At 38.5% G+C, this 25,736-nt stretch overlaps 1 protein-coding gene across 3 annotated transcripts in view; it reads right to left on the bottom strand.

Moving 5' to 3' along the window:
• Nucleotides 1–1,442: 1,442 nt before the first annotated feature.
• Nucleotides 1,443–25,736, bottom strand: part of OLFM3 (olfactomedin 3) — a 68,451-nt gene continuing 44,157 nt past the window's right edge. The window contains exons 1-6 of one of the 3 annotated variants that reach the window (XM_052802293.1): nt 25,186–25,505; nt 20,306–20,452; nt 17,666–17,821; nt 13,669–13,888; nt 4,523–4,629; nt 1,443–2,792 (exon numbers count right to left, since the gene is read on the bottom strand). In XM_052802293.1, coding sequence (XP_052658253.1) covers nt 2,115–2,792; nt 4,523–4,629; nt 13,669–13,888; nt 17,666–17,821; nt 20,306–20,452; nt 25,186–25,314 — 1,437 coding nt within the window. In that variant the 5' untranslated portion in view covers nt 25,315–25,505 and the 3' untranslated portion in view covers nt 1,443–2,114. Of the gene's footprint in view, nt 2,793–4,522; nt 4,630–13,668; nt 13,889–17,665; nt 17,822–20,305; nt 20,453–21,646; nt 21,775–25,185; nt 25,506–25,736 lie in introns of those variants that run through there. The other 2 variants (XM_052802295.1, XM_052802294.1) reach the window with 2 other exon arrangements.

The following is a 25,736-nucleotide window of genomic DNA, read 5'->3' as shown; positions in this document are numbered from 1 at the left end:
CTGGTTACAGGAGTGAAGTGGTTTAATTTGCCTGTTTAGCTGAACTGGGTGTCTCCAAATCCTGTGTAACTGATTGTAAGAGATAACAGCTATCATTTCAGCTAGGCAGGAGGTGGGAAATGGAAGCAAGAGAGTAACTTTTCTCTGGTAACGTTGTAATGTAATTTGTTGGTTTTTTCCCCTTTATCAGTTCTTGAAACCTAATTAGTAGTTTTCTGTTTTGCAACCAGTATGAAAATAACACATTTTGTTGTTCAGCTTCACATGGGCTTATATTGTAATAACTTGTAAATGTATGTAGACAAATATATTTGTAATAATGAAAACATTCATGAGACTTAAGGTGGTCTCGGCTGGTATGTTGGAAGAATCAGTAAAGCAAATATCTTCAAAATAGATCTGGCAAAATGTCAGTTTAATTTTTTTTTCTTGTTCTTAAATAGGAACATTTTTGGAAATGTTCTTGCTTTTCTATGAGCCCAATTTCAAAGGGTATAGAGAGAAGAATCTCAGATTTTGTGAGGAATGCAGCTTCCACACAATATTTCAGATACCTGTCTTTTTGCATTATGTGATAGCCCAGCTTAATAAAAAATCTTATACTAGTTCTTAATGTTAGTTTCTTTCCATTTATGCCAAAACAGATAAATAACACCTCATTCCTTTTTTCTCAATAAAATATGCCCCCTCCAAAATTTCTAATGAGATAGTGTAGCAAGACGCATAGCTTTCAAAAATACTTGCTTCTTAAAGGCATCAGTTTTGACCATAAGTAACAATACTACTGCTAGCAAACCCCAAACTTCTTTGCAAGAGGTTGGCCTCAGTGTTGTGGCTGTTTTCTAGCAAGGGCAAGCAATATGGTGGCTACCAGGTGCCACACTGATCATTTAGGCTTTGAACCTTTTCCTTTGTATTTTCTCCCTGATTACTGTTATCCCAGAGAAGAGCTTTGTCAACAGATAAATGTTCTTCTATTATGAGCAAGAAGACAGGCAGATTAAGGAAAGCAACTTGACTTCTAACATTGCTCCTCACTGCCCCAGAACAGTGCAAATATGGGATGCACTCACACACTTGGGCTGGAGGCATGGGCAGCAGCCCGCTTTCAGATTCTCTCCTGTAAAGCCCGGATCAGGGAGTGAGCATAAACAAGGGAAGTAAAATGGTGGAAGGAAATAGAGTAGGAAAAAAAGGGATTGAGACAGAAGTCAGCAGCATGAGATAAAAATTGGGCAGGGCAAACCATTGTAAAGCTGGGACTGGTATGAGGCTTCAAAATCGCAAATTTGCCAGTAAGCACCAATGGTGAATAAGGAGGGTCTACCAAGCAAAGCTGAGAATAGGGATCATGCACCTGAGAAGCTATTGGTCTTTCTCAGAAGTAACAACCTTTTCTCAGATTTTTACCACTTTCAATTGACCCATAGCCAGGACTGCAATTAAGCTTCAATATATTTTATAAAAAATAGTACTTGGTTTACTTTCACATAAGTGAAGAGATACAATTGCACAATGGTGGTTACAATGGTAGAAATACATACTGTCAATAAAATGTTTGCAAGAGATTTAAAAACATACTGTACAGCACCACATCTGAAATTGGGTGATGGCAAAATGAATCATACTCCATGTCCAAATAAATTAAATTCCTAAATCTTTCTTTTGGAATAAATAAAAAAAAAATACAATGTGCAATATGTCTGACACTACCAAAATATTTCCTGAAATTGAGCAATAGATTAAAAACAAAAATGAGGTAAAAAAAGACATTCATGCATTTAAGCCACCATTAGTCTCTGACTCTAAAATAAGGCAGATCATAATCTTTTAAAAACTGTCCTTAGCCACTTAAATCCTCCTTAGTGCTTTTCAAGACAAGGTCTTGACAGACCTTGTAGAATCATGAGTTAAGATGCTTTTATTTCCAACAGGTCATTTTTGACAGGCTCAGCCGTATTTGAAATGCATTACATGGTAGAAAATGTTTCTTTTCTGTAATGAAAAAAGAAATGTAAATTAAAAGGAACTGAGAGAAATGGATGCTCTTAGAGTTTATCACAAATGACACTGCTTTGAGGGAGGGAGGTCAGGGAAAGGGAAGGGAAAGAAAATTATGTGTCATCTTCAGTTTTAATGACATGGAAAAGGGTGACGTTAAACAGGACTTGATGTCCATTATTCCAGGCATAGAGAGCTCTATCTCTTGCATTGTAGTCAAGCATGGATATATGAAAATACTGATTATGGAAAGGAATGTCTGTATACTCGTAAGTGGAGGTTTTTGTGGAATAAGAATAGTAGACCTTGGCTCCTGTTAAGTGAGAGTTAGTAACATACAAGGTGCCACAGATCATGAAGGATTCTCCAGCACTTCTCTTTGGGTAGCCTGTGCTCCAGCTCTTCAGCACCTCCAGTGTATCCTGGTTTAACTGGCTGATGACAATGTTGCCTGCATTCTGGTTGGTGGCATACACAGCCCATAGCCCAATTTCATCTGCCATTAGGTCAATATCAGAAAAGCCACCCCAGGTGTAAGGGTAGACATTGTGAAAGCCAGCATACTCAAGACTACGCTGTGCGAGCACCCGCCCACTGTCAAAGCTGTATTTGATGATGATGTTGCTCTGATACTTGTTGAAATAGAGGGAGCCATTGTAGACAACATGGTTGGTTCCTGCCCATTTGAATGGAAGGTTGTATGTCCTTGATTCAGCCCCACTGACAAAGTCTGCAATGGATTTATATTCACGGACAATTTTATTGTTAGTGTAACTATCCATGTACCAGACCTGGAAAGAAAACAAAGATTGGGAGTAAACACCTGGAACACAATCCATGGTACATGATCATGATATGGCTTGATGGATACATTGCAGAAAAAGAAGGAAAAAAGGTTTTAAGTGTGCAGCAGGCTATCGAAGTACAATATTGCCCACATTCCTGTTACAAAAGCATGAGGAATTCCTGAATTTCTGAATCAAAACTTACCTATACAGGTGAACTCTCAAGAAGACTGTTACTAACGACAGTGTCTGCATTTTCAGAGAAATTTAATTTTGGTTTATTCAGTGTTTGGGTCTCTGCTACATGGGGCTTGTTCAAAGATATTCCCGGAGACTAATAATCAAAGAGAGAGATGGGAAATGGCATGTGAGCTAAGCTTGGATTTATGCTTAGGAATAAATTTGGTTGAATTGTCTTCAGCTGAACCTCTAATTGGTGAAAAATAGTGTATTAGTAAAGAAACTAAATACAATAGCAATGAAACCAGTAAAGTTTAGGAATAATTTTTTTCCCTTAAAACAAAAGAAAACAAAATCAATTTTTTTTTTTAATGTTCTGCATGCCAACTTCCATTCCCCCATTTTTTCCTTCATGCATTTTGCCTTTTTTTCCTTTTAGTTTGTCAGGGGACAAATCAAATCCTGACTAACAAAAGAACAGAATAGTTTCTGGAGCTATTTTTTGTGCTGATTTCAAAACTGGCATTAACAAAATATTTATATAAACACCAGTTCAGCTCCCCATCTTCCTATTAGTTGAGATGCTGTGAGGGATATGGTTTGTTCTAATTTGTATGCACACAGGTAGTCTTTGTGTTTCTTTAAGAGGGTGGCAGTGGGGGGAAAGTAGAGGCTGTCTGGGGAGGGGGTTGCAGGGCTGCAGGGTGTGCAGGGAGTGGGGCTACAGTGGGGAGCAGGTGCTGGTGGAGGCGAGGGGCCATGGCGATGGTTCTGGAGATGCCACTGGTGCTCTGAGGTGTCAGAAGAAAACTCCTCAGGACAAGATGGGGCTGAGCAAAGTTTGGTGCTCTCCTAAAGGTAATTGAGATTTCTGGGGCCAGTAGTAAACCTGCTTGGACACAGCGGGCAGGGGTGAGCTGCATGCAAATCTTTAATTATTACCATTTGGATGTTGCCTTTTCTATTGCCTTTGTTTTTTTCTGTATTCAAAAAATTAACCTTGTGGGTCTCATAGAAATGAAACCTAGTGTTTTGACATCAAAAGTCCTGTGATGGAGAGAGCACCTCCTCAAAGCTGTGGCCAGTTTGAGATCCTATTGCAGATCCAAACAATAACATAACTTGGATCTGAGGCAGCAAATGGTCTGAATACAGCATATATGGGGCCTAATCCTGCAAATTTTGACTGTGCTGCATTATGGGTTATGCTCTTGGGTAAAAAGCATTGATGTTTGTGTTTTATTACTTGGATTCTTAAAGACCCAAGCTCAATTAAATATGGTAGGAAGAAAAAAATTGTGTAGTCAGTTCAGACAGGTGTATGCCATCCCTGAAACTGTTGAAGGAAATGGCACAAAGGTGCTTAGCTAACTTTTGTCTTTGGATATTTTTGCACAAACACTGTTCCTTTTCTCTGAAGATGTTTAACAGTGAAAATGATGAAAGTAGAAGAAACATGCTTGTGAGTGTAACCTCCTAGGGGGATCTTTTTAAAGATTAAAATAAAGCAAGTAAAACTCCAGAAGGACACAAAGATATTCAGTGCCTTAACATACTCGGTTATTTTTCTCTGACGCTAATGGATCTGTCATCCAGGCTCCAAATCGGGTTCCGGATATCTTGACTGTAATGGGGCCTGTAATTTTCATCAATTTGCCACATGCTGAAATTAGAAAAACAAACACATTAATGCAAATAATTACACTACTCTCCTTGACATCAGTCAGAGCACAAGACCAATTGCTCTAAACTAAATAGGGGCTCCAGGGGATTCAGGCTTATGTTGAAGATGGATTGTTATCTTCACCGTACAAACTTTTCCATATCAAGCAGTAATATAAATATGTAAAAATATACAAATAAAAATTTATTTGTGTATATTTTTGGTTTTATATATTTTAATGCACAGTTATATTTTCTGGGCATAAAGAAAAATACAACCTAGTAAAATATCTTGTGAGCTGAAGTGAATAACATTTAATAAGAAATGAAAATAAGACATAACCCCCCCCCCCCCCACTTTTGCCTTCAGAAAGTTCAGTGCAAGGCTAGGATTGATGGATGTTTCAGTTTTCCATTGACCAGGGTAACAAGGAGGTTAAGGGCAGACAGGAAGAAATGAGCTTGTATGCAAAACATATAGCTGTGAACAAATACCTGTGTCTGACTGCCCTGTGGTTACATACATGTAGCTGTTCCAGTACTAGGGGCCTGTCTGAAGTTAAGAAAGTGAATATGAGAATTATTCAGCAACCTTGGCTGTATTGGTTGGCTTCTAATCCATTAGGCTGTCTCATATTAGACTGTCTGGGAGGAAATAATGAAAGTCGATATGATCTTGGATGCTGACCTTCCTAACAATCAAAAAATCCATATTTTAGGGGACATTAATAACATACCTATTAGCAACAAGCCCCTGGTGGAATTCATATGTTTACCAAGAGGCTTAATATCACACAGTGGTATGTAGGTGATTAGGTGAACTAGCATGTTTTTGAAGAAAAGCTATTCCATAGGAATGTAAAAAGAAGTGACATATTAGGTTTTTTTTTCAGTTTAAAAATAAGTGCTTCTCCGTGATACATGGTTGTGCTATATTGTAGAACCCTATCTATCTAGGAAATGTGGAAAACAAACTGTATGTGGTGTTGAGAGTGAATTTATTCAGTCCAAAAGAGAAGGTCACATCAAGCCTGGATTTTCTACTTTATGTAACTAGCAAGGAATGTATTGTGCAACCCTGTTTCAGTCAATTAGAAGGGGGTTAATGCTGTGGTGACAACTCGGGCTGCTCACGGGGATTTTGTTCACAGCCAGGGAAGTGGGGTGTAATGGAAATGAAGATAATTGAGTACACGCTGAGACTTCAGTGAGCAAGGTAGGCTGCGTCTGTTTTCTGGGTCAATTCAAAGACATTATTATTTACATATCTCAATCTATGTACCTTACAATCTTTTGAAGATATTTTGGAATTTCCCATTTTAAAGAATCTTATAGGTTTTCTACAGTTGGTTATCATAGTACATAATTTTTTATTCTGGAATTTTTTGTAGATAGGCTGCTAGTATTTTGTGCTGACTGCTGTTTTTCTACAGCAATGAACTGCTATTAGCTCGGAAAGTAGAGGTCTATATCCTATCAAGGCAAAGGCTTTTATTTTTAGGTGGCATGTTAGTAAATAGTCTCAGAAATGGGCACGAGGTAAACCTTCAGAAGGGTTTAACTTGGAGTTTGGAATATTTAATTTGGAATAAAATTATCAGAAAACTAATAATGAGTAGAATGAAATCAGGAAAAATTAACTACTCCTGAACTGGTAGTTTTTAAGATAATTAAAATACAGTGAATGTACGAGTTAAAGGGTATACTGATTGCTGCCTTTAAAACACAGTATTCAAATAGGTAAGAAAACTAATAAGCAAAGAATTTGGAATTCTGAAACACTGGCCTGGGTGACGCTGTGTATTGGGGTAGGCATGGGAATGTGCATAGTGTGAGTTGAATTTGCAAAACTATCCGCTGGCACAATGACTTCTGCTGAGGCCAGGCAGAGCAGCCACCCCACCAGGCACTGTGAGCAGCCAGCGCTCAGCGAGTGGAGTCAGCGTATGGGGGCAGCGAGCCGGGTCCCACGGCCAGGGCAGGTGCGTGTGAACTCCCAGGCTTTCTCACCAGCGTGTGTGTTAGTGGCTTGTGGGGAGCAGCATGGGCACACATCCAGCTCGAGGCCCCGCATCTCCAGCAGGAGAGGTGTAAAAGTAGGGGGTGTGCTTGTAGGCCACGCTGGCTGTTGGGGGGGGCGTGCACACGTAACTCCATGCGTGTTCATGCGCGTGGTGTGCCGTGTGTGACTGGAGCTTTTTGATTCTAGCTAGAGAAAGGTGTTCAGAAATTCGTAGGTTTATTAATGTTTCTTAAGTGTCTAGTACTGTGGTTTGTCTGTTGTATTACTTGTATTGATCCTGAATGTATAGTTCACTGATTGCCAGTTAATTACATGTTGTCAATAATTAATAAACTTTGTCAGTTTTGATTTGGTTTAAACTATATGAACCGAGCTGCTTTCCCCTGTCACAGGAGTCAGATGCTTTTAGAGAATGATCTTTCAAACTGTATTGAGATACTGTTCAATGTGAAAAAAGAGAGGACATTGTACTTCAGCCACTAAATGATCAGCAGTTTGAGTCAGGGTATATTTATGTGATTAAATTTTTATTCCCAGATACAATGTAGTGATCCAGAAAGGAGAGTTGCTATATAGCTAAGGGGCAACTGACTCAAAAAGTGACAAAACTCTTTTCAGCATACCAAAACAGAGCATCTTGTAAGAGGCATGAAGATTTTTTTTTTCTCCTGCCCTACAGTATGTCCCATCTTTTCTTTTCCTTGATCACTAAACAGAAACCCATAAATACCTATTTGTGATATAACTTGATGGAACTGGTATTTAAAACTAAGGAGTAATACTACAAGTATTTTTTCCACATATGGTAAGCCATTCCCATTGTAGTGATAATTCATATCCCACCAGCAGGTTTCTGCTGTAAAACTCAGCAGTACCTGAGGTCTGTTGGCCTACTTGCTGACAGCATGGGCAGTAAGAAGGAAGCAGCAGAGCTGTCAGTACCCACTGTAATTCAGTTCACACTTTATTCTGTCAAACCTTCAGACAGTCCTCTAATGCAGTGTTTCCAATATTTGATTGGAAGTTAAGAGAATCAAGTAAATGCAATTAAGAAAACAGTAAAACTAATTTTTCATTCTTCAAGAGACAGGTGTCATTGTTTTCCCCAGTTCTGTCTTTCGGAGCCCTATCTTCAAATATGTCTACCCATTCATTACAGTGGACCTATATAAATTAGCAGAATTGGGATCATTTATGTTTTGTTCATTATAAAGTAGCAAGTGTGCTGTCTGTGCTGAAGTATTATTGACTTACTAATACAATTAAATAATTTACTCCAGATGAATATCACAGCATTTTGATGACATGTTACTACAATATGCAGTTTATCAGTCTAACACTGAAATAATTAGCATTACTGACTTTATAAAGATAATTCCCTTATAGATTGCCCAAGCCTGATCTTGCATTTGATACAGCACTTAAATGAATGACAACTCTTTCAAGAGTAAAGCTCAATATAACGTTTAACAATTCACTGACAAAGCAAGGTGAGTTTTCTGTGTGGTTGTAAGCACTTCCAACTCTGCATTCAGTGCAAGAAATTTTACTCACTCCTCCACCAGAATTGGAAACAGCTGCTTCTTTTCTTCTTAAGTGTAAAATGTGTTGATCTAATCCCAGCCTATATTCTTAGCTGCAGAATGAACCTTATAATTGTTTGTGTGGCTATATTAAAATTGATCTGTCATGCTGAGGTTTCTTGCTAGGGAATGGTGATACTAATATACTGAAAGGCAGGATCATTTACTTAACACTTTTGTGGCATGGCAAGTTTGGGAGTCTGAAATTAAAAAAATTCCATTACTTTCCAGTTGAGACTTTTGTTTAGCTCATTTTATATGTAGGGAAATAGAATATAGACAAATGTCGTGTGAAATGGGAAACACTTCTGGGCTATGAATTTTCCATAGCAGTGAGGTGGCTGAGAATTAAAACTGGCCTATGCTTTTTTTTTTTTTAACATGGCCAAAACCTTGTTTTTTTCTTTTTCCTTTTCTTTTTTTTTTTTTTCTGGCAGAAGGGAACATATGAGGATGTGGAAATAACTCTTGTGATGGTGGGAAAGTTTTTTTTACTGGTTGAAAAGTTTTGGTTTATAGCAAACCTCTGCTCTTTAATTCTGTGACAGCAGAAGGACCAGATGCTAGTGAGAAGGTAGGTCAAATACATCTCCATACTAGCAAATGTCAGGAAGTTCAGGAACACTAAGAAAAAAGAAAAAAAAAAAAAGCTATTTCTAGGCATTTTTTCCACCACTAAGAGGTTCAGATGGGGTTACACAGAAGAAGAGTGGGATTTTTAGAAGCACTCAGTCTCTTTCCCTTGACTTTGAAAGAACCAGCTGCCTACATTAGAAAATCCCAACCATAACTGATTGTGGTAATTGAAAAATCAAACCTCTGAGTGTTTATCCATCCTAAATTGAACTGTACAAGGAACATCATATCATGCACAATCTGGGTGTTTTTAATGGCTTGATTCATCTCTTGTAACAGTTTTGTACTGTGGACTCCAGCAAGTCTGTCTGTGATTTCCTATATTTATTTATATTAAGGAAGAAGTTGAGCACGAAGTGACCATTAAAAAACAAAGTAGATGTACTACTCCTGTGGGCTGGGAAAGTCTATGGGGCAGAACGCATCTGAAAAGTTGCTCCAAAGTGAGCAAATACCAGGAGAAGGTTGTGATAGACCAATTGGACAGGAGCTGTTTTGAAGTTAGCTGGGAATAGGTAGTTGATAGTCCCAGTCTCTGTGATGCAAATGAATATTGATAGCTGCTATATATACCAAGCGAGTGTATGATTTATAGAAGGACTTGCAAGGGGAAAAAAATCAAAACATTCTCTTGAAGTGTTCATAAGCATCATTATTCTATTTATTGTTGGTAATAAACGGGAAAATGAAGTTAATATTTTTTTCAGTGGTTGCACGAATTACTTCCAAGTGTTTTACTACTTGCACTTTTCTGCTTATGGTCAAATTTGTCATAACATTGTAATGTGAGGAAATGAAGAATTAGTTCTTACTTAATGGGTGTATGTCTGTTGTCCTGCATACTACAAATCCAGGAAGCACTATAATCTAGTTATCAGAGCTTGCTGAGAGGAAGCCTCTGGATTCTTCTGCACGTGTGCAATGACTTGCCATGTAATCTTTGGGAAAGTCATTTATCCTCCTGGGCTGCTTGTTCCTTTGTCTACAAAATGAGGATAACAATATATATTTCTATTGCATATCTTCGTACTGAATGATATTTGTAAAGTTCTTCAAATCCCAAAGGGAAGGATGCTTTGGAAGTACAAGTACCAATGCAATCAGTAAAGTAATCTCATGCCTGCACTAATACCTCTTCTGCCACTGATGTAACAGCATTTCTTTGGATACATGGAATACTCTACTTTTGAACTTCTAGCAAAAAATGCTACTGTAAAATATTGTTTAGATTCTACTTTATAATCAGATGTAGCTACAAATGAATCCAATGTGTATCTACTCTAATTATTTCTTCATATTTCATAAGCAACATTTGACAGAGTATTGGCTTCTATGAATGCTACCCATATAATTTTTTTCCAATTTCATAAACACATTATGACAAGAATAGGAGGGTGTGAGAGACTGAAAGAGTTAACGTCTCAAACATTGTGGTGGGGCAAGTTCTGCTTAAAGACAAACCCTGCACAGCAAGGAACCAAGCTGAAAAGCCCATCAGCTCAGACATCAGCAACAGGGCGTGCTGGAGGGTTCGAAGCTCCCTGTTCTGATAAGCTGTTTTGATACAAAGAACAAACAATGGCCAGGTCTGCAGGGAAGGAGAAGTTACTCCCCAAACGACCCCCAAGCCCAAAGGCTCCCAAACTGCTCATTAGCCTGATGAGTTCGGGTGCCTGCCTGAAGGAGGGGCAAGGATGATAAAAGGACACAAACTGAAGCCCCAGGTGCGCAAGCCCACCAGGACTGGAGCCCTCAGCTGACTGAACCAACACTGGACCCAGGACCGGTGAAATCTTTCTCTCTCTCTGTCTTCTTCTCTCTTTCCTTTTCCATTTCCACAATCCCTACACCTCATCCCTTTAAGACATAAAACTGTTGACCAAGTCTGGGACTAAGAGTGGATCCAGCTGCCCCTGGGCCCTTCTCTGAGGAGGAGTCTAGAAAGCAAGGGGGTCTGCTCTGAACCTCGTGACTCAATGGAAGGGATCTCCTTATTCCCTGAATTGATGTATATGGTTACCCTGGGTTATACAGTTTACAGAAGTAGTTTTATGCCAGTTCCTGTTGTGAGAAACCCTGCCACCTACTACCATGCCTCCCCAGTCCAGTTTGCTTCTGTCATGAATAAAATCTTTAACTGATTGTTTGGTGTTGTTTCACCTTAATTTAGCCCAAAGGAATTTCGAATTAAACACGACTCCCTGGTCTGTCCGGTCTGGGTCATGACAGAGGGTCCCAAGCGTCCTGTGCAACCTGCATTCTCTTATAAATGAACATGCCTTACATGACTGCCAGCAAAGGACCCATACGTGCATAAGTGTATGTGAATTTGTGGTGTGTGCAATCATATGCACTCTATTCCTACGTGTTTAATTGGATGCACCCTTTCAAAGTTTTGTGGACAAATTTCTCAGCAGCTTCAGCCTGAGTTTTCTCTTATTTCAAAAAGAAGGAGGAAGTTTCAGTCGTCACAACTGCTGTGGTAATCATTAAACCTCAGTGAGAGTAAGATAACTGCTTACTGTAAGTTAATGAGTATTGAAAGTGTTGCCAGTGCAGATGAAAGATCCCTTTCAAGTGGCCAGGACAATATAAATAATGCATTATATTGCTGAAAACCACCTGCTAGGGAGAAGAATGGAAAACAGCTATTACACACACTGGTTAGATAATTATATTGTGAAATGTAACAAAATCTGTGAAGAGTCAAGCCAGATCCTGTGGCACATTGGGGCCAGTCTGCCTTCTGTGGCCATAGGCTTCTGGCCATCAGATTGGCATGGACGGTCACAGCTGGATCATCTCCAGTGTGGTGAATGTGTATGGGGAGAAGGTGTAAGCATGAAAGCTGTTTTTCCTTTATGCTTGTTGATCTGAACACACAGCACCACTTTCAGGAGTTACTCACAGTAAGCCTAACTGAAGCTGTTTTTGCTTTAAAAGTCACACAGGGGTAGGCCAGAAATATAGCCAGTCCATTAGTAGGCAAGCATAAAAATCATTTAACCATCTAAGACCAGGGAATAATGCCAATAAGGATGAATAAAGCTGCATTAGGTCTTGAGAAGGCCAAACTCCTTTTAATAATGGATGTGCTTAATAATCTATTTCACACAAAAATTTTCTCTCTATTGTTAATATATATAATTTTAATAGTTTGGTTTTTTTTTTTTTTTACATTAGTACATCAAGAGAAATAGAATGTGTTGCAGGAATTCAGGATAGATAGGAGCGGAAATGTGGATGAAAAATAGGGAAATAACCCCTGTGAATACACCTAGTCATTCTGATGTATAAAATGTATCTTATACTGCAGTCACTTCACTAATCAACGTTACAAGAATATGCCGTAAAAGCAAAGAAAAACAAGATCCTCACTAAAGATAAGTTGATGATCTTTTGGTGTCTAAGAAACTTACTGGAGCACTCACTATCAGGAAATACTGTCTATTTATATGAACTTTCTTGCTTGCTGTGGTATTGCAATGCAGCCATTTTCTCCTGACTGCCTCCTGTCAATGCAGTAATGTGCTATTATGTGTGTGTACTGAGGGGAAAATAGGATCCTAAGAAATTTCTGTTTGAAGAAGTCTTTCATGTATTTTAGCCCAACATCACTGTGTTATTTCTAGTGTAAAATAAAGAAATTGAAAATAAATAATTTAAGGGGCTAACCTAACCTAGATTTTTCTCATTCCATCACCTCACAAAAATGAAGAGGCACTGCTTGTTGAGTTAGTAACATATTTCATGTCATGTGTAGCATTTAAAAGTAAACATCCCACACCTGATAACTAAGATACCGACCATGGGACTGAAACCTGGAATTTCTAGTTTATTCATGTTCAGTGTTAACTTACCAAGTGTTTATTTCTCATAGAGGGGCTGGATTGTTAGCTGTAGCAATCCAGATTGCAACAGTGATCCATTCAGGAGTCTCAGAATGCATGGATAAGTTGGGGAGGGGGGAGACTGCATTGTGATTGTAAAACAAGCAGGTACTAATTATCCCTCTTTGGGTAATGGAAGTTAAGGCTGACACTTCATAATGATACTTCAGGCTTTTAGTTTTGGTAGCTGATACTGACCTAGTACTGATTTTCAGAGGTGCTCAACATTTGACTTTTTTTTAACTAAAGCCAGCATGTAAGCACCCAAGATGGAGGCTGCCTGATTTAAATCTAGTGCAGTGCTCACAATGGATTGTTGCTATGCTTCCTACAAAAATCATGCTTTGTTCCCTTAAATTAGGTGTAATGCTTAATTATGTTGTATTGCAAATTGGAGAATGGCACATCTCTCTTAATGCTAATATTACAGGTCTAAAGACAGTACAGTCAGAGTGGCCTCTCAGGTGTCATAGCAAGATGACAGGGTTGTGATGCGGACGTCTCAAAACTGATTCTAGTCTACTTCCCACTAAATTTTTTTTCACACTGACATCCCAAAGATGACCCAAGTAGCAATGCCTGTCTGACCTTTTTCGAAAGAATATTTGTAGCTCTCCAACCACTTGTAAATCTCTTAGATTTTAAAGTTGCTGTCTGTTATAATTTTCCATCTTAATTCCTTCTGTATGCAGTAGGGCAGATCATTACACAATATACACCAGTGCAAATTTAGAATGTTATGACTGACCTTAGGTTGAGTAACTCTTGACTTTTATTAGGGTAGCACAGATCAGAATATAATGCAGTCTTTCATCAAACAAGAAAAAAGAAAACTTTATCTTTCTATAGAGAGACAACTAACAATATACAGCCAAGAGACCAAATTTGCCATGAAATTGTTAACTTACTGAGCTTTTTCATGCAGTCTCGAAGCCTGGTTTCTAAACTGAGTACGCGCTGGTGTAGTTCCTCATAGTCATAAGCACCAATTTCTTCCTGAATCCCAGTGAGGACAGTAGACAGATTCCTAATTTCCTCCTTGAACTGCGTGATTAATTTGGCATCCGTTTTGTATTGTTCCAGAACTGGGATCAGTGGCAGGAGCTCATCCATCTTTTCTTTCAACTCCTGTTAAAGGCAATCAAATGTGTATTAGAGCAGTTTAAAGGAGTTCAATCCCCTAATTCGCTTTAATGTAATATTTATGCCTGATTATTAAAATGACTTGAAAATGATTATTGATTTTAGTTACAGATCTATTATTAGTGTATTGTGAAAGTCTTAGAAACCCCAGACTTAATGGGGTAAGCAGTAGATAAAATGCATGAGAGAATGTTTTTCTACTGAAAGTACACAATTACCTTCCAGTGATCTGAACCAAACCTGCTGAAGGTCTGACTTTCCATCCAGAAGATATAAACCTCTGCTAAGTGCGTCTTTCTTGAGAGAAGGTGATTAGGCCTGAACACACAGTGACATTCAAGGAGGTCATACCTGTTTTACAGTGCTGTCATAGTGGGTGAGCTGTTAATTTCTATTTCACTCCTTAGAAATACTGAATTCATTTTTTTTCCTCAATGGCTGTTGAACACTGTTTAGTTCTGTTCCGGCCACAATGATATATACCTCTTTCTTCTGAAGTAAAAAAATCCATGGTTCTTAACTGCGCTTTGTATTTGTTATCCTGCTACATCACTAGGCTAAAATAAAATAAGGCTCCACTTTGGAATCTTGGATTGCCTCTTTCTCAGACTTTTGCCGAGTCTCATACTTTGACAATTTGTCTGAATTTGCCTGCTCACCTTTCATTTCTTAATTACTCCTCTAAATGCACTTATCATAGGGACTTTACTAAATTTAAACTAATTGTTTGAGGTTGTTTTTTGTTTGTTTATTATTCTGTAGAAAACCTCAAAGAATCCTTGCAGTCAAAAGGTTTTGCTTTACTGAAAAGCAGACGGGTTTGTCCCTGATGTATCATCTGTATATAGAGATTTGCATATCTTTTTATAATTTGAGGAAACAGCAGGACTTCCATGAGCAAATGCCAGAGAGAAACGAGGAGATGCAAGCCTGGACAAAACAGGGCAAAGGATGGAAATAAAGATTTGTTAGGTACTAGCATTAGGTGGTAATAGAGATTGGGAACAGATGAGGACACAGGGAGAGGCTATTGAAGTGGTTAAAAAATAAGTCCTAAAGAATAGCTGGAGTAGTCAGCAGGTTTAAAGGGAAAGCAGAAGAGAACTAAATGGAAGCCCAAGCACAAGAAAGAGGTGCAGAAGGAAATGTGGTTAGAGGTTAGTGTAGTCACTGAGGTGTGAGAAGACATGCATGTATAATTTGTTACGTCACTTGTATTAAAGGATGCAATAAACAGGGTAGGACATTTCCAAAATAAATAACATGATGATGCCAAATGCATTTTTGCTAAGGAGATGTGAAGGAAGCTGATAGGCAGGGTCAGCATTTGAGCTGCCTGAAGATCTACCTCTGAATTTTTGCCTCTCAAACATGTTCTAAGACAGCTTGAGAGTTCTGCAGTATCTCTTCATCACCTAGCTAATATATCTGTACTGTTTTAACAATTGATTTCATACTGGAATTATTATTTACTCAAAATAAAGACTCATGTATTGTTAGGAGGTATATTTTGCACACAGGTCATCTTAATAGCTAGAAAATTGCATTTTAAATTATAAGCAGATATATCATTATAAAGGGACTTGAGAGTATTGGGAGTTCTGTTGGTTCTATTCTCAAGGGGTCTTCCAATTACATTATAGTAGCAGAATTACTGAAACGGACAGAAAGAAGTGGAGAGTCTTTTTGTCTACAGTTAAAACTATTTTTATTTGACTGTTTTTAATAAAAACTTAACTCGAGCCTACTTTATGCCTGTTAAAATGAATAGTTATTTTTTCCTTGATGACCAGGAGAGTAGATTTTGTGACATAGAAAGCAGAGCTCCAGAAGACAAATTTTTTGCTACTTCATTTTGAAATTATGAACTTGGGCTTCGGTTCTGTGGGGCAGTGACCTGCCAAAAATCATGGGTAAACAACGGTGGGAAAAAAATGCAAAGCTTGCTGTATTGGCTTTGTGTGGCAAGGTTTTGGTAGCAGGGGGGGTTACAGGGGTGGCTTCTGTAAGAAGCTGCTGGAAGCCTCCCCTGTGTCCGACAGAGCCAATACCAGCCGGCTCTGAGACGGACCCGCCACCGGCCAAGGCCGAGCCAATCAGCGATAGTGGTAACACCTCTGTGATAACATTTTTAAGAAGGAAAAAAAAAGTTGGGACAGACAGAAACAGCAGCCGGAGAGAGGAGTGAGAACATGTAAGAGAAACAACCCTGCAGACACCAAGGTGAGTGAAGAAGGAGGGGAGGAGGTGCTCCAGGCGCCAGAGCAGAGATTCCCCTGCAGCCCGTGGTGAAGACCATGGTGAGGCAGGCTGTCCCCCTGCAGCATGGCGAGGTCCACGGTGGAGCAGATATCCACCTGCAGCCTGTGGAGGACCCCACGCCAGAGCAAGTGGGTGCCCAAAGGAGGCTGTGACCCCGTGGGAACCCCGCGCTGGAGCAGGCTCCTGGCAGGACCTGCGGATCTGTGGAGAGAGGAGCCCATGGAGCAGGTTTTCTGGCAGGACTTGTGACCCCGTGGGGGGCCCACGCTGGAGCAGTGTGCTCCTGAAGGACTGCACACCGTGGAAAGGACCCATGCTGGAGCAGTTCATGAAGAACTGCAGCCCGTGGGAAGGACCCACGTTGGAGAAGTTCGTGGAGGACTGTCTCCCGTGGGTGGGACCCCAAGCTGGAGCAGGGGAAGAGTGTGAGGAGTCCTCCCCTTGAGGAGGATGAAGCGGCAGAAAATAACGTGTGATGAACTGACGGTAAACCCCATCCCCGTCCCCCTGTGCCGCTGGGGGTTGGTAGAGAATCCGGGAGTGAAGTTGTGCCTGGGAAGAAGGGAGGGGTGGAGAGAAGGTGTTCTGAGATTTGGTTTTATTTCTCATTACCCTACTCTGGTTGATTTGTAATAAATTGAGTTAATTTTCCCCAAGCTGAGTCTGTTTTGCCCGTGACGGTAATTGGTGAGTGTTCTCTCCTGTCCTTATCTCGACCCACAAGCCCTTTGTTATATTTTCTCTCCCCTGTCCAGCTGAGAAGGAGGGGGAGTGATAGAATGGGCTTTGGTGGGCACCTGGCGTCCAGCCAGGGTTAACCCATCACAACATGCTCTGCTAACATTTTTTCCTTAAGAGTAATTCAGATAGTTTTTTCAGAATACACAATGCTATTTAGTAATCTCTTCAACCCTCCTTCCACACAAAGCATTGGCTTGTGGTTTTTGTTGTCATTAAAATTCCTTAGAAGTCTTTTTTTGATCACACAAATGTGACTGGGAATGATCGCCCTCCTCCCCATCCCAAATTCAAAATAGCAAACCTTCAGACATGAAATTAGATCTTAATTGTACTGGATAAAAAGTACAACAACCTGATTTATTATAGGCTTTCTTCCCTTCAACTGCAGTAAATGTCAGGCAACAGTAAAAGTGCAGAACTCTCTAGCTGTTTGCCATTAATTCCATCAGATCTCCCCATTTTTCACTGGAGCTTGAATGAATATAAATTTCTCAGTATGACATACACATTGATACAGAAAAAACAGGAATCTGTTTATAGTGACATTTCTCTAATGACTTAATAATTAATAGTTACTCCCTCTTACAATTAATTGAACAGAGCAAAAGATTATCATCATAAAGGAAGATTTATTATGCTTTTCTTTTTAATGCTGCTCTTGTATGAGTATTTCAAGCTGAGATCTTAGCAGTCCATGCATTGCTGCTTAGTACATTGCTTCCAGCAGGCTTTCAAAGTTATTGTTAAAATAAAACCTACCTGAAAATGCTTTGTCATTAACGTCTTCCGATCATCTTCAATTTGCCGAAACTTGGCCTTCAGCCCTTTCATTTGTGTTTCCATTTTTAAAACGTACTGGAAATCCCTCTGAGTCCGTAGATTTAAAACTTCAATAGATTGGGACATATTTTGAACCTGTTAAAGAAGAACACTCTCTAAATGCACTTTTTGTTGCTTTACTTTTTTTCCTGGTTAGGTAGTTAAATGTCAGGCAATAAAATGTGCTTATGTCAATGCTTTAGTTATGAGTCATTTATACCACGGTATAGTTTTAAATTCCATAACTGCACGACAGTACAAAAATTTGGAAACAGGGCTAACAGAGGACTATCAGCAGCAAGACCTTGAAGCCATTAAATGATTTGGACTAGCTTTGAGGTAAAGAGAGAGATCCTTTCAGCACCATTATCAATGGGTTCAAAAAAGGCTGTTAAGCAGTAGAGTCTACCCTGACACTTGTAGTAGATGCTGACTGTTCTTCAGGATGTGCTGTATAGCACATGTTTCCTCCCAAGAACTTCAGGAGGGACAGGGCTGAGATTTGGAGATTTTGGTTAGTGTGAACAACATGATTTTTATTGCTTGTAGGCATTTATATAATAATTCAGTATAAGGAATTAATAAGACTATCCAAAGATAAGCTTGGGTGTGCCCATCATCAAATAGGTGTTTGCTCATGATTTTGTAGGTAGATATAAAATTAGAAATTTTATCCAATTGTCTCATTGGTAGAAAACCACGTTTTTTCACAGATGAGAAGTAGTGAATGTTCAGGTAACTGTCGTAGAGCAAGTGACTTTGTAGCTACAGCGAGCACTTTTACCACAATGAGGGAAGAATAACTGTCAACTAGAGTAAATTATACATATTTTTAAAAGTATCTGTTATAAAAGCAGTGCTTTTGCCAGTCATAAAAATGACACATTTTGCAAGTGCAGTTATTCTATTTCAGCAAGTGTTTTGTTTTCCCAAAACATGAAAAAAGGTAGACTACTGTAAATGTATTAGGCACCATATTGAAGTTTTGGCTCAAGCAAAAAAACCCAACAAACCCTAAAACCTACCTTCCTCATAAAAGACAAACCTGGCAGTATTCCTGTTGTTTGCAAGAATATGCAATATTTGAACTGATATTCATGTTTGAGACTAATATATTTTGACCTACAGAATGTGTGGATTCAGGAAATACTCTTAAAAATAGTATACTTTAGTTATTGCACAGTTCCCATTAGGAGTTCTTAGAAAGTATTTTTAATGAAAAAAAGTAATGTTTTTTTTTTCTTTGCTTTCTAATTATTGAAAGCAGGTAAATAAAGTCCTTCAGGTCTTAGAAGAACTTTGAGTATTTCCATTTGGCAGAACATGCATTCACGTAGAGGCTCTAATTAAATGACTGCATGGACTTTGTGAAGCAAAAATATGACATTACACACCCATAATTATGCAGTTCTAATCATAAGAAAATAGCTTTTAGAGATTGATGATTTAGGTTCTTTTCTGTGGCAGCTTAAAAACTGTTGAGATCTTAACACCACTCCAGCTTCCACCCCAAAAGAAAGTATGATTTTTTTACATTAATATTTTAGTATTTGGGAAATATGCTAGAGCAAAGACTCTGGGACCTGAAGTCTTTCCTCTGTTAAGTAAACAGACAGTCTGAGGGGAGGTAGCTCCTCCTCTGTGTGCTGGTTCATCAATGTCCTCTCCCTGCATCTCATGCTATGGGCTCTGTCACAACCTGGAACTAAGTCCCTGCTGAAGTTCATGGAGGTTTAGGGAGGGAAAATCTGCGGGGATCTGGCACTATATTAGCACTGGAGTGATTTTTCTATAGCTAGAAAAATACTGAAAATTGTATGCTAAAAAATGTATTTTTAAGTTTACATTTTATGTTGCTTTCTGCTGCTGTTCAAACACTCTCTCAGGCCTCAGGTTCTGTACCACTAGCTGTGATACAATAAGTATAACCTTGGTTACTTATACAGGGAATACAGAACAATAGTTTCTGTTTTCATGGTTGCAGCATTTTTTCCATTGTTGTTGCAAAATAACACTTCACTGGTTTTACTGTATATGCAATAGCGGATAATACTGGAAATAAGAATGGGATTGTTTGGGGAAAATTTGCACCACCAGAAAATAAATAAATAGTACTATTTGAGGAAAGAACAAATGAAAGAAAATTAGAACTGTTTCTCTTCTGTACAGCACGCTTCACAGATGCTGTCATGTCTGTATCTCGTTATTTGTTGATAAGAGACAAGGAATGACCTTCAAGAGTCTCATATGATTGAAGCAGAAGCTGTAGTTTAAATCCCACAGCAACTAGCTAGTTTGAGGTAGGATTTGTAATTGTTTTTACACAGAATAATCAGTCCTGTCTGTGTGTAAGCACCTTCAGTTTGCTAGATAAGTGGCTTGGGTTGGGAAAGGTGTGATATAAGGAAAATAGACAAATAATGATCAGTGGTGAGAACACAGGTAGGCGATGTACCCTGAAGAAATATTTTTATTAGATAACTCTTCAGTACTCCATTATACATTAAACTTAGAGGGAAAGGAGTGGATTTCCATGGGAAGTTTAGTGATCAAAAGGAGGAATTTGTTGGGAAGACTTACCTTCTCTAGCAGTTGTCTGAGTTGCCTGCTTTTGGCATCTCTTGAACATAGGTTTTGTTCAGGTGCAACAACAGTGCAAATGCAACGGCCATCAGGATCCTGGGCGGAACTATAAACTTGCCATCCTTCCTTGGGGCTAATCTGAGTCTGTAACAACAAAATAATAAAAATAAAGGGAACTGAACTGATTTTTTTGTTGTTTGAAAAACCACTACCTCAGAATATTTTTTTTTGTTTATTTTTGCAGTATACGTTTGCAATGAGGTTCCTCCTAGTCAACATTTCTTACTCTCTTAACTAATTAGACTGGTGCTTTCACACAGTTTTGTCATATCTCACACCTTCATAATAGTTCTCCAGTCGTGTCCAGCGCACACTGTTTCCAGGGTGGATGAGAACAGTTTTCTGCTTGTGATTCAGCACAACCTAGTTGATTTAATTCTTTGCAAAGGGATGTTACAGTTTTTCATCAGCAGAGAACAAACATGTCCTTTCAGCCTGAATGACTTTTACTTTACACTAATGGAAACAACAAAGACATTAAAGCACAAATATAAAACCTCGAAGAGATAGCACAGTGTATGTGACTCGCCCTGGGAATTGGCTCAGAAGGTATTTGGGATGTGGGTTAGCAGGTTTGCTCTTAAAGATGCAGCGCACAGAAAACTGTTTTCCATTGACTTCTACTGCACGTACACCAAAGGGAAAAGAGGCTTGCTGCAGGGTAGTACTGAAAAGTGTCTGGTTAGTCTACATGAACGGGGGTCATGGCAAGCTTGGCACAGTGCAATTAAGACATTGCACGTCCTTCACTGGGACAGAATAATTCTGGAAATTCCTAACCTGTTCTTTTTTACAGCAACCACAACAAAGAAAGAAAAGCAAAAAATCATGTTTGCTTGCAGAGCAGGCTAACAGTGCACTGCATTTAAAGTTTGTGTAATACCTTGTGAGACTAGGTATCTGTCTATTTAATAGGAAGTATAGAAATACACAGCATAAGAATGAGGGAAAGTGATATAATTAGATGATTGAAAAGATTCAGGTGATGGAATTAAAAGTAATGAACAGAAGTAGTAATTTTTTTACTTTCTTTTTAAACTGTAGTTTAAAGTGAATATTACGCATTATTCTTTTCTAATAATATAGTACTGACTACTGAATTTCATAGTACAGATGCGATTGAAGTAATTTTGCTCTGGACACAGCTGGAATCAATTACTAGTTATATTATAAAATTGTACTCAGTGTCAGCACAGAGAGCGATTATTTAAACTGGCAAGCTTTGATATTGATGCTTTCCTGGCAGCTTAGTCCAGAATAAGTTGCAGAGTTCCTCACCTCAGAAGAGGTGCAGTATCTCTGTAGACTGAGGTTAGAAAAGAGCACAGACTTTTCACAACAATGGCTCTTCTGAAGAAGTCATTGAACATAGCAGTGACCTCTTCTACTGCAGTTAATTGAAAGATCAAAATTGTATTGTTCCCCTGTTTGGCAAGGAAAAACAAACTGTCATAATGTAGATGGCTATAAAAAGAGTAAACTCAAAAAAAAAAGATGAACTTGCCTTAGAGTTTGCTAGAAAGGTATATCCAGAGTTCAGTGCTAAATTATACTGCCTCTATGGCATTCTCTTCACCTTAATTTTTAGGGCAAAGGCAATCTAGTTTAAGACATGGAGAACAATAAAACCTAAACAAAATTATATCTGCAGAGGCAATTTAAATTGGTTTTGAGCAGCTACTAAAATTGCGAGCTTGAACAAGTGAAGCCTATCAAGGCTGGTAACCCTTGCGAAGTATAAGCTCTATTCACTCCAGTAGTTTCCATGACTTTCTGCAGAACTTACGCCCAGACAGTGTTGTCATGCAAGAGCAAGGAAACCAAATTTTTGTTGAAGTTCAGGAACACGTTCGGGAACCTGGAATTTGTGATTATAATTCCTTTAGGACAGAAATACTTAATATGTGTTTATGAAAAATTGTGATGTTTGAGCCTTATACCTGCTACATTTAGATTGGTAGCAACTGGTTTTACTGCATTCAAGTAAGTTTTCTACAGTGGAGAATGTATGAGATACCAGGATCATGCACGGTCTATAGTAAAGCCATTATAATCCAGGCTGTGTTATCAAAGGTATTTATGTGTTCTAGTGATGTCATGAGTGCATGTCTTGGTTTTATCTAAGGAAAAAAAAAAAAAAAAAGAACCTTTATTGATTAACTTAGCAGATTTTTTCTTACAGAGTCTAACATATGGCTTGATTTTAAAAAGTAACTGCTATTTGGGAAAATATTTCTCATAGTGAGAGACTGCCAGGCCCAATACAAGTGCATGGTTATTGGCTGTCCATGCATAAATAAGCACTCACATAGTACTCCTACAACTTAGGCTACAATTCTTTGTGGTATTCTGTGGTTCCCTGTATTTGGGCCATTAGGGTTCCTTCATCAATTAGGATGGGTCATATGAGTTATCACAGAGAAAAGCAAGCCCGTGTGTGTAGGTGCACTTTGCTTTTTTTTTTTTCCCCTCTGTTATTTTTGACATTTAATCCCTACCTCAAGCAGAAACTGCTGTGCCGTGCAGGGAAAGAGCTAGAAGGCATCAAAACCTTACAAAAGCTACTGAATCTACTCTTCAAATGCAGACTTACTGCTGACAGGTCTTAGTAAACAAACAAGAATAGAAATAACAAGCAGAGAACAGCAACGATAATAAATTATGCTAGTTCTTGAAAATCTGGGGAAAACAGAGGAGTCCCTACAAAACCAATATTAACCATTGCCTTGGCAGGCTGCTGTGCTACAGACTCACTTCACTTACCTCCAAAAGATTTATTTTTTCATTTGCACTTTTACATATTCTGATAAAACTGTTAATAGTTACCTCCACTGTTACTAGTGACAGGGCAAATGGCAGTACGTATGCTTAATACAGTTGCTTAAATATAAACACTATTTTTTCAGTTTGTCTTGCAATTTCAATCCTGGGTCTGAAACAGAGCTCAAAAGAAGAGGCCCTTTCCCTGACCCTACCTCCTTGTACAATTCTTCTAGCTGAAGGGAGTAAATTGGGAGTTTTTGTTCTTTTTTTTCCTGGTGCAATATACAAAATTTATGACCTGTGTACGTGCTAGGAGAGAACTTCTGGAGAAGTGCATGTGCTGCGCTGTTCACTGGACAAGCTGCCAGTGGATAACTCTTGATGGCAGTTAAAAAGCAGTCAGTGATGACCTCGGTATGACAGAGCACCTGGGATATAAAGTCTCTCAGCCAACATCTAAAGTTTAGAGAACGGTAGCAGATTTGCAGTGCTTGGTTTTATGCAAAAAGAACCCCACATGATTGAAGTTCATATTTTTTTTTTTACTTGGCAGATGTTGCCAAGCTCAGATACTCAGGTTTTTATGATTGTTTCCCCAGCTCTACCGGCACTCCTCTTACCCCTCTTGAAACACAAAATATGCATATACCTCCAACTCAATGAGTGCAAAGAGCACTATTGAAATAATACTTAGGAGGCATTTATATCAGCAGTGCTCTGTTGTAGCCAAGGGAAGCATGACAGTTTACACTACTTGGAAGCTGAACATGTTAATCTATATAAACACACTGTGTGTGTGTGTGTATAAATAGACATATGTGTGCTATAATAACTAGTGTGCATCTCATAGTTACTCAGCTGCAACTTTAAACTTGGATTTAAATGTGATAGGGAACTTTATTACTTGTAATATCATATTGCCACAAGAACTAGCAATATATACTGTAGTTCAATGAGCACAAGTTACATTTAAGGAAAATAAAATAGAGCTTTTCCTTGTCTTCTCACCTTCTTGCTGCTCTAAAACACAACAGAATTCTTTCTTACAACATCTTTTAATTAGTTTTAAAGTAGTAATATTTAAAGTCTACATGCAGTGATTTTCTGCAGTAATGTTTTTCCTGCATGCATATATTCAATTAATTAAACTTTGATTAGTAAATGCATCATCTTTAGTTACAACTAAAAAACAAAGTTCTGAGTATAGTGAACTACTGTACAAATAGTTAAATTTACATTTTACATAACATACTACTATGTGAATAGCTGATTGCAGTTACACAAAAAGATACACAGAGAAGAGTGTTTTACTAAACATTTAGGAAAATAGTGTTCTAGTTTAATTTATGAATACCAGTATAGTGTTCCCTCTTGTCCAATTAAAGAATTACTTTCATTTTTAGGCTTCTCATGAGTAGTTAATCACAGCTTTTCTGTAGGTCTTCATTAACAGAGGCTGCTGTATATGAGCATCAAGGATACAAAGTGATACTTGTGTCATTTGTATTATTCCCATATCAGCCTTTCTAAAATTCTGGCACCCAACCTCCTAGTACCAATTTTATTTTGTTTCTAACAGCTGTTTATTTGCTTAACTGTATGCTAATAAAGAAAAATAGGAAAGAATCAGACCCCTTGCATATTGTAGTGAATAGCGAATATATAACATTATTCGGACAAAAAGAAACCTACTGCCAGAGTTTTTTTTTCTTAATAATGCAATACATTTTTCTGGCATAGTAAACAGGAAAAAAAGTCTAGACAAATAAAATGACATTGCTGTACTATTTTTAGCATTTCATGCTCAAGATGAAGGCATTTGTTCTTAAATATTTAAGGATGCTATTTTAAAATCTTTCCTTTCATAGTAAGACCACAACATGCTCACTAATGTGCAGTTTTATGATGCCCAAAGAGAAGCATGCATTAAGTGATGATAGGAAGATTAGTAGCTTAAAAAGAGATTTACAAAGAGGCAACAAACTAAAGCTTTTGCTGCCACTTAAATACTACTTCAGCATTAAGATGGCTTGCAACACATCACAGCTACTTACTAGAGTATCTGAAGTGGTTATTCTGGTGGTATTTAGTCCTACCAGAGATGGGAGAGTTTGGGACATCCAGTTAGAGATCATTGCCATGGTACTAAGAACAGCACCAAGCTTCAGCAGTGGAGGACTCATTGCTGTGGAGCTAATGAGTTTTCATAGTGACTGATTATCAACCCAGTGCAGGCTGGCAGTGAGAGGCGTGACTGCAGCACACAACATCCACAGCATGAAAGGAGATCAAGCTACCCAGATTTAATCATCCATTAAAAACACTCATACCCTTATTTGCCCTCTGTCTTTCTGCTCTTACTAACAAATACTTACGACTATCTTATGCTGACCACTAAAATAAACAGTCCTTTCTATGCTAATAATCATTGCAGTTTCTGGTGGGAGATGGCATGGGTGAATTACCTCTTTATAGGTGCTAGAGAGTCAATTAGCACTTAATTAGTTCAGTCCTTGCAGAGTGGTATGTGTTCCTGTCTGAAATGCAAAAGCTCAATCACAAACCCAAACACAAATAACCCCCCATTCCCCATCACTGCTTTGCT

The sequence above is a fragment of the Harpia harpyja genome, chromosome 11, assembly GCF_026419915.1.
Source record: "Harpia harpyja isolate bHarHar1 chromosome 11, bHarHar1 primary haplotype, whole genome shotgun sequence".
In the NCBI taxonomy this organism is placed as follows: domain Eukaryota; kingdom Metazoa; phylum Chordata; class Aves; order Accipitriformes; family Accipitridae; genus Harpia; species Harpia harpyja.
Note: the sequence above shows the minus strand (reverse complement) of the source record. Positions and strands in the feature narration are given on the sequence as shown.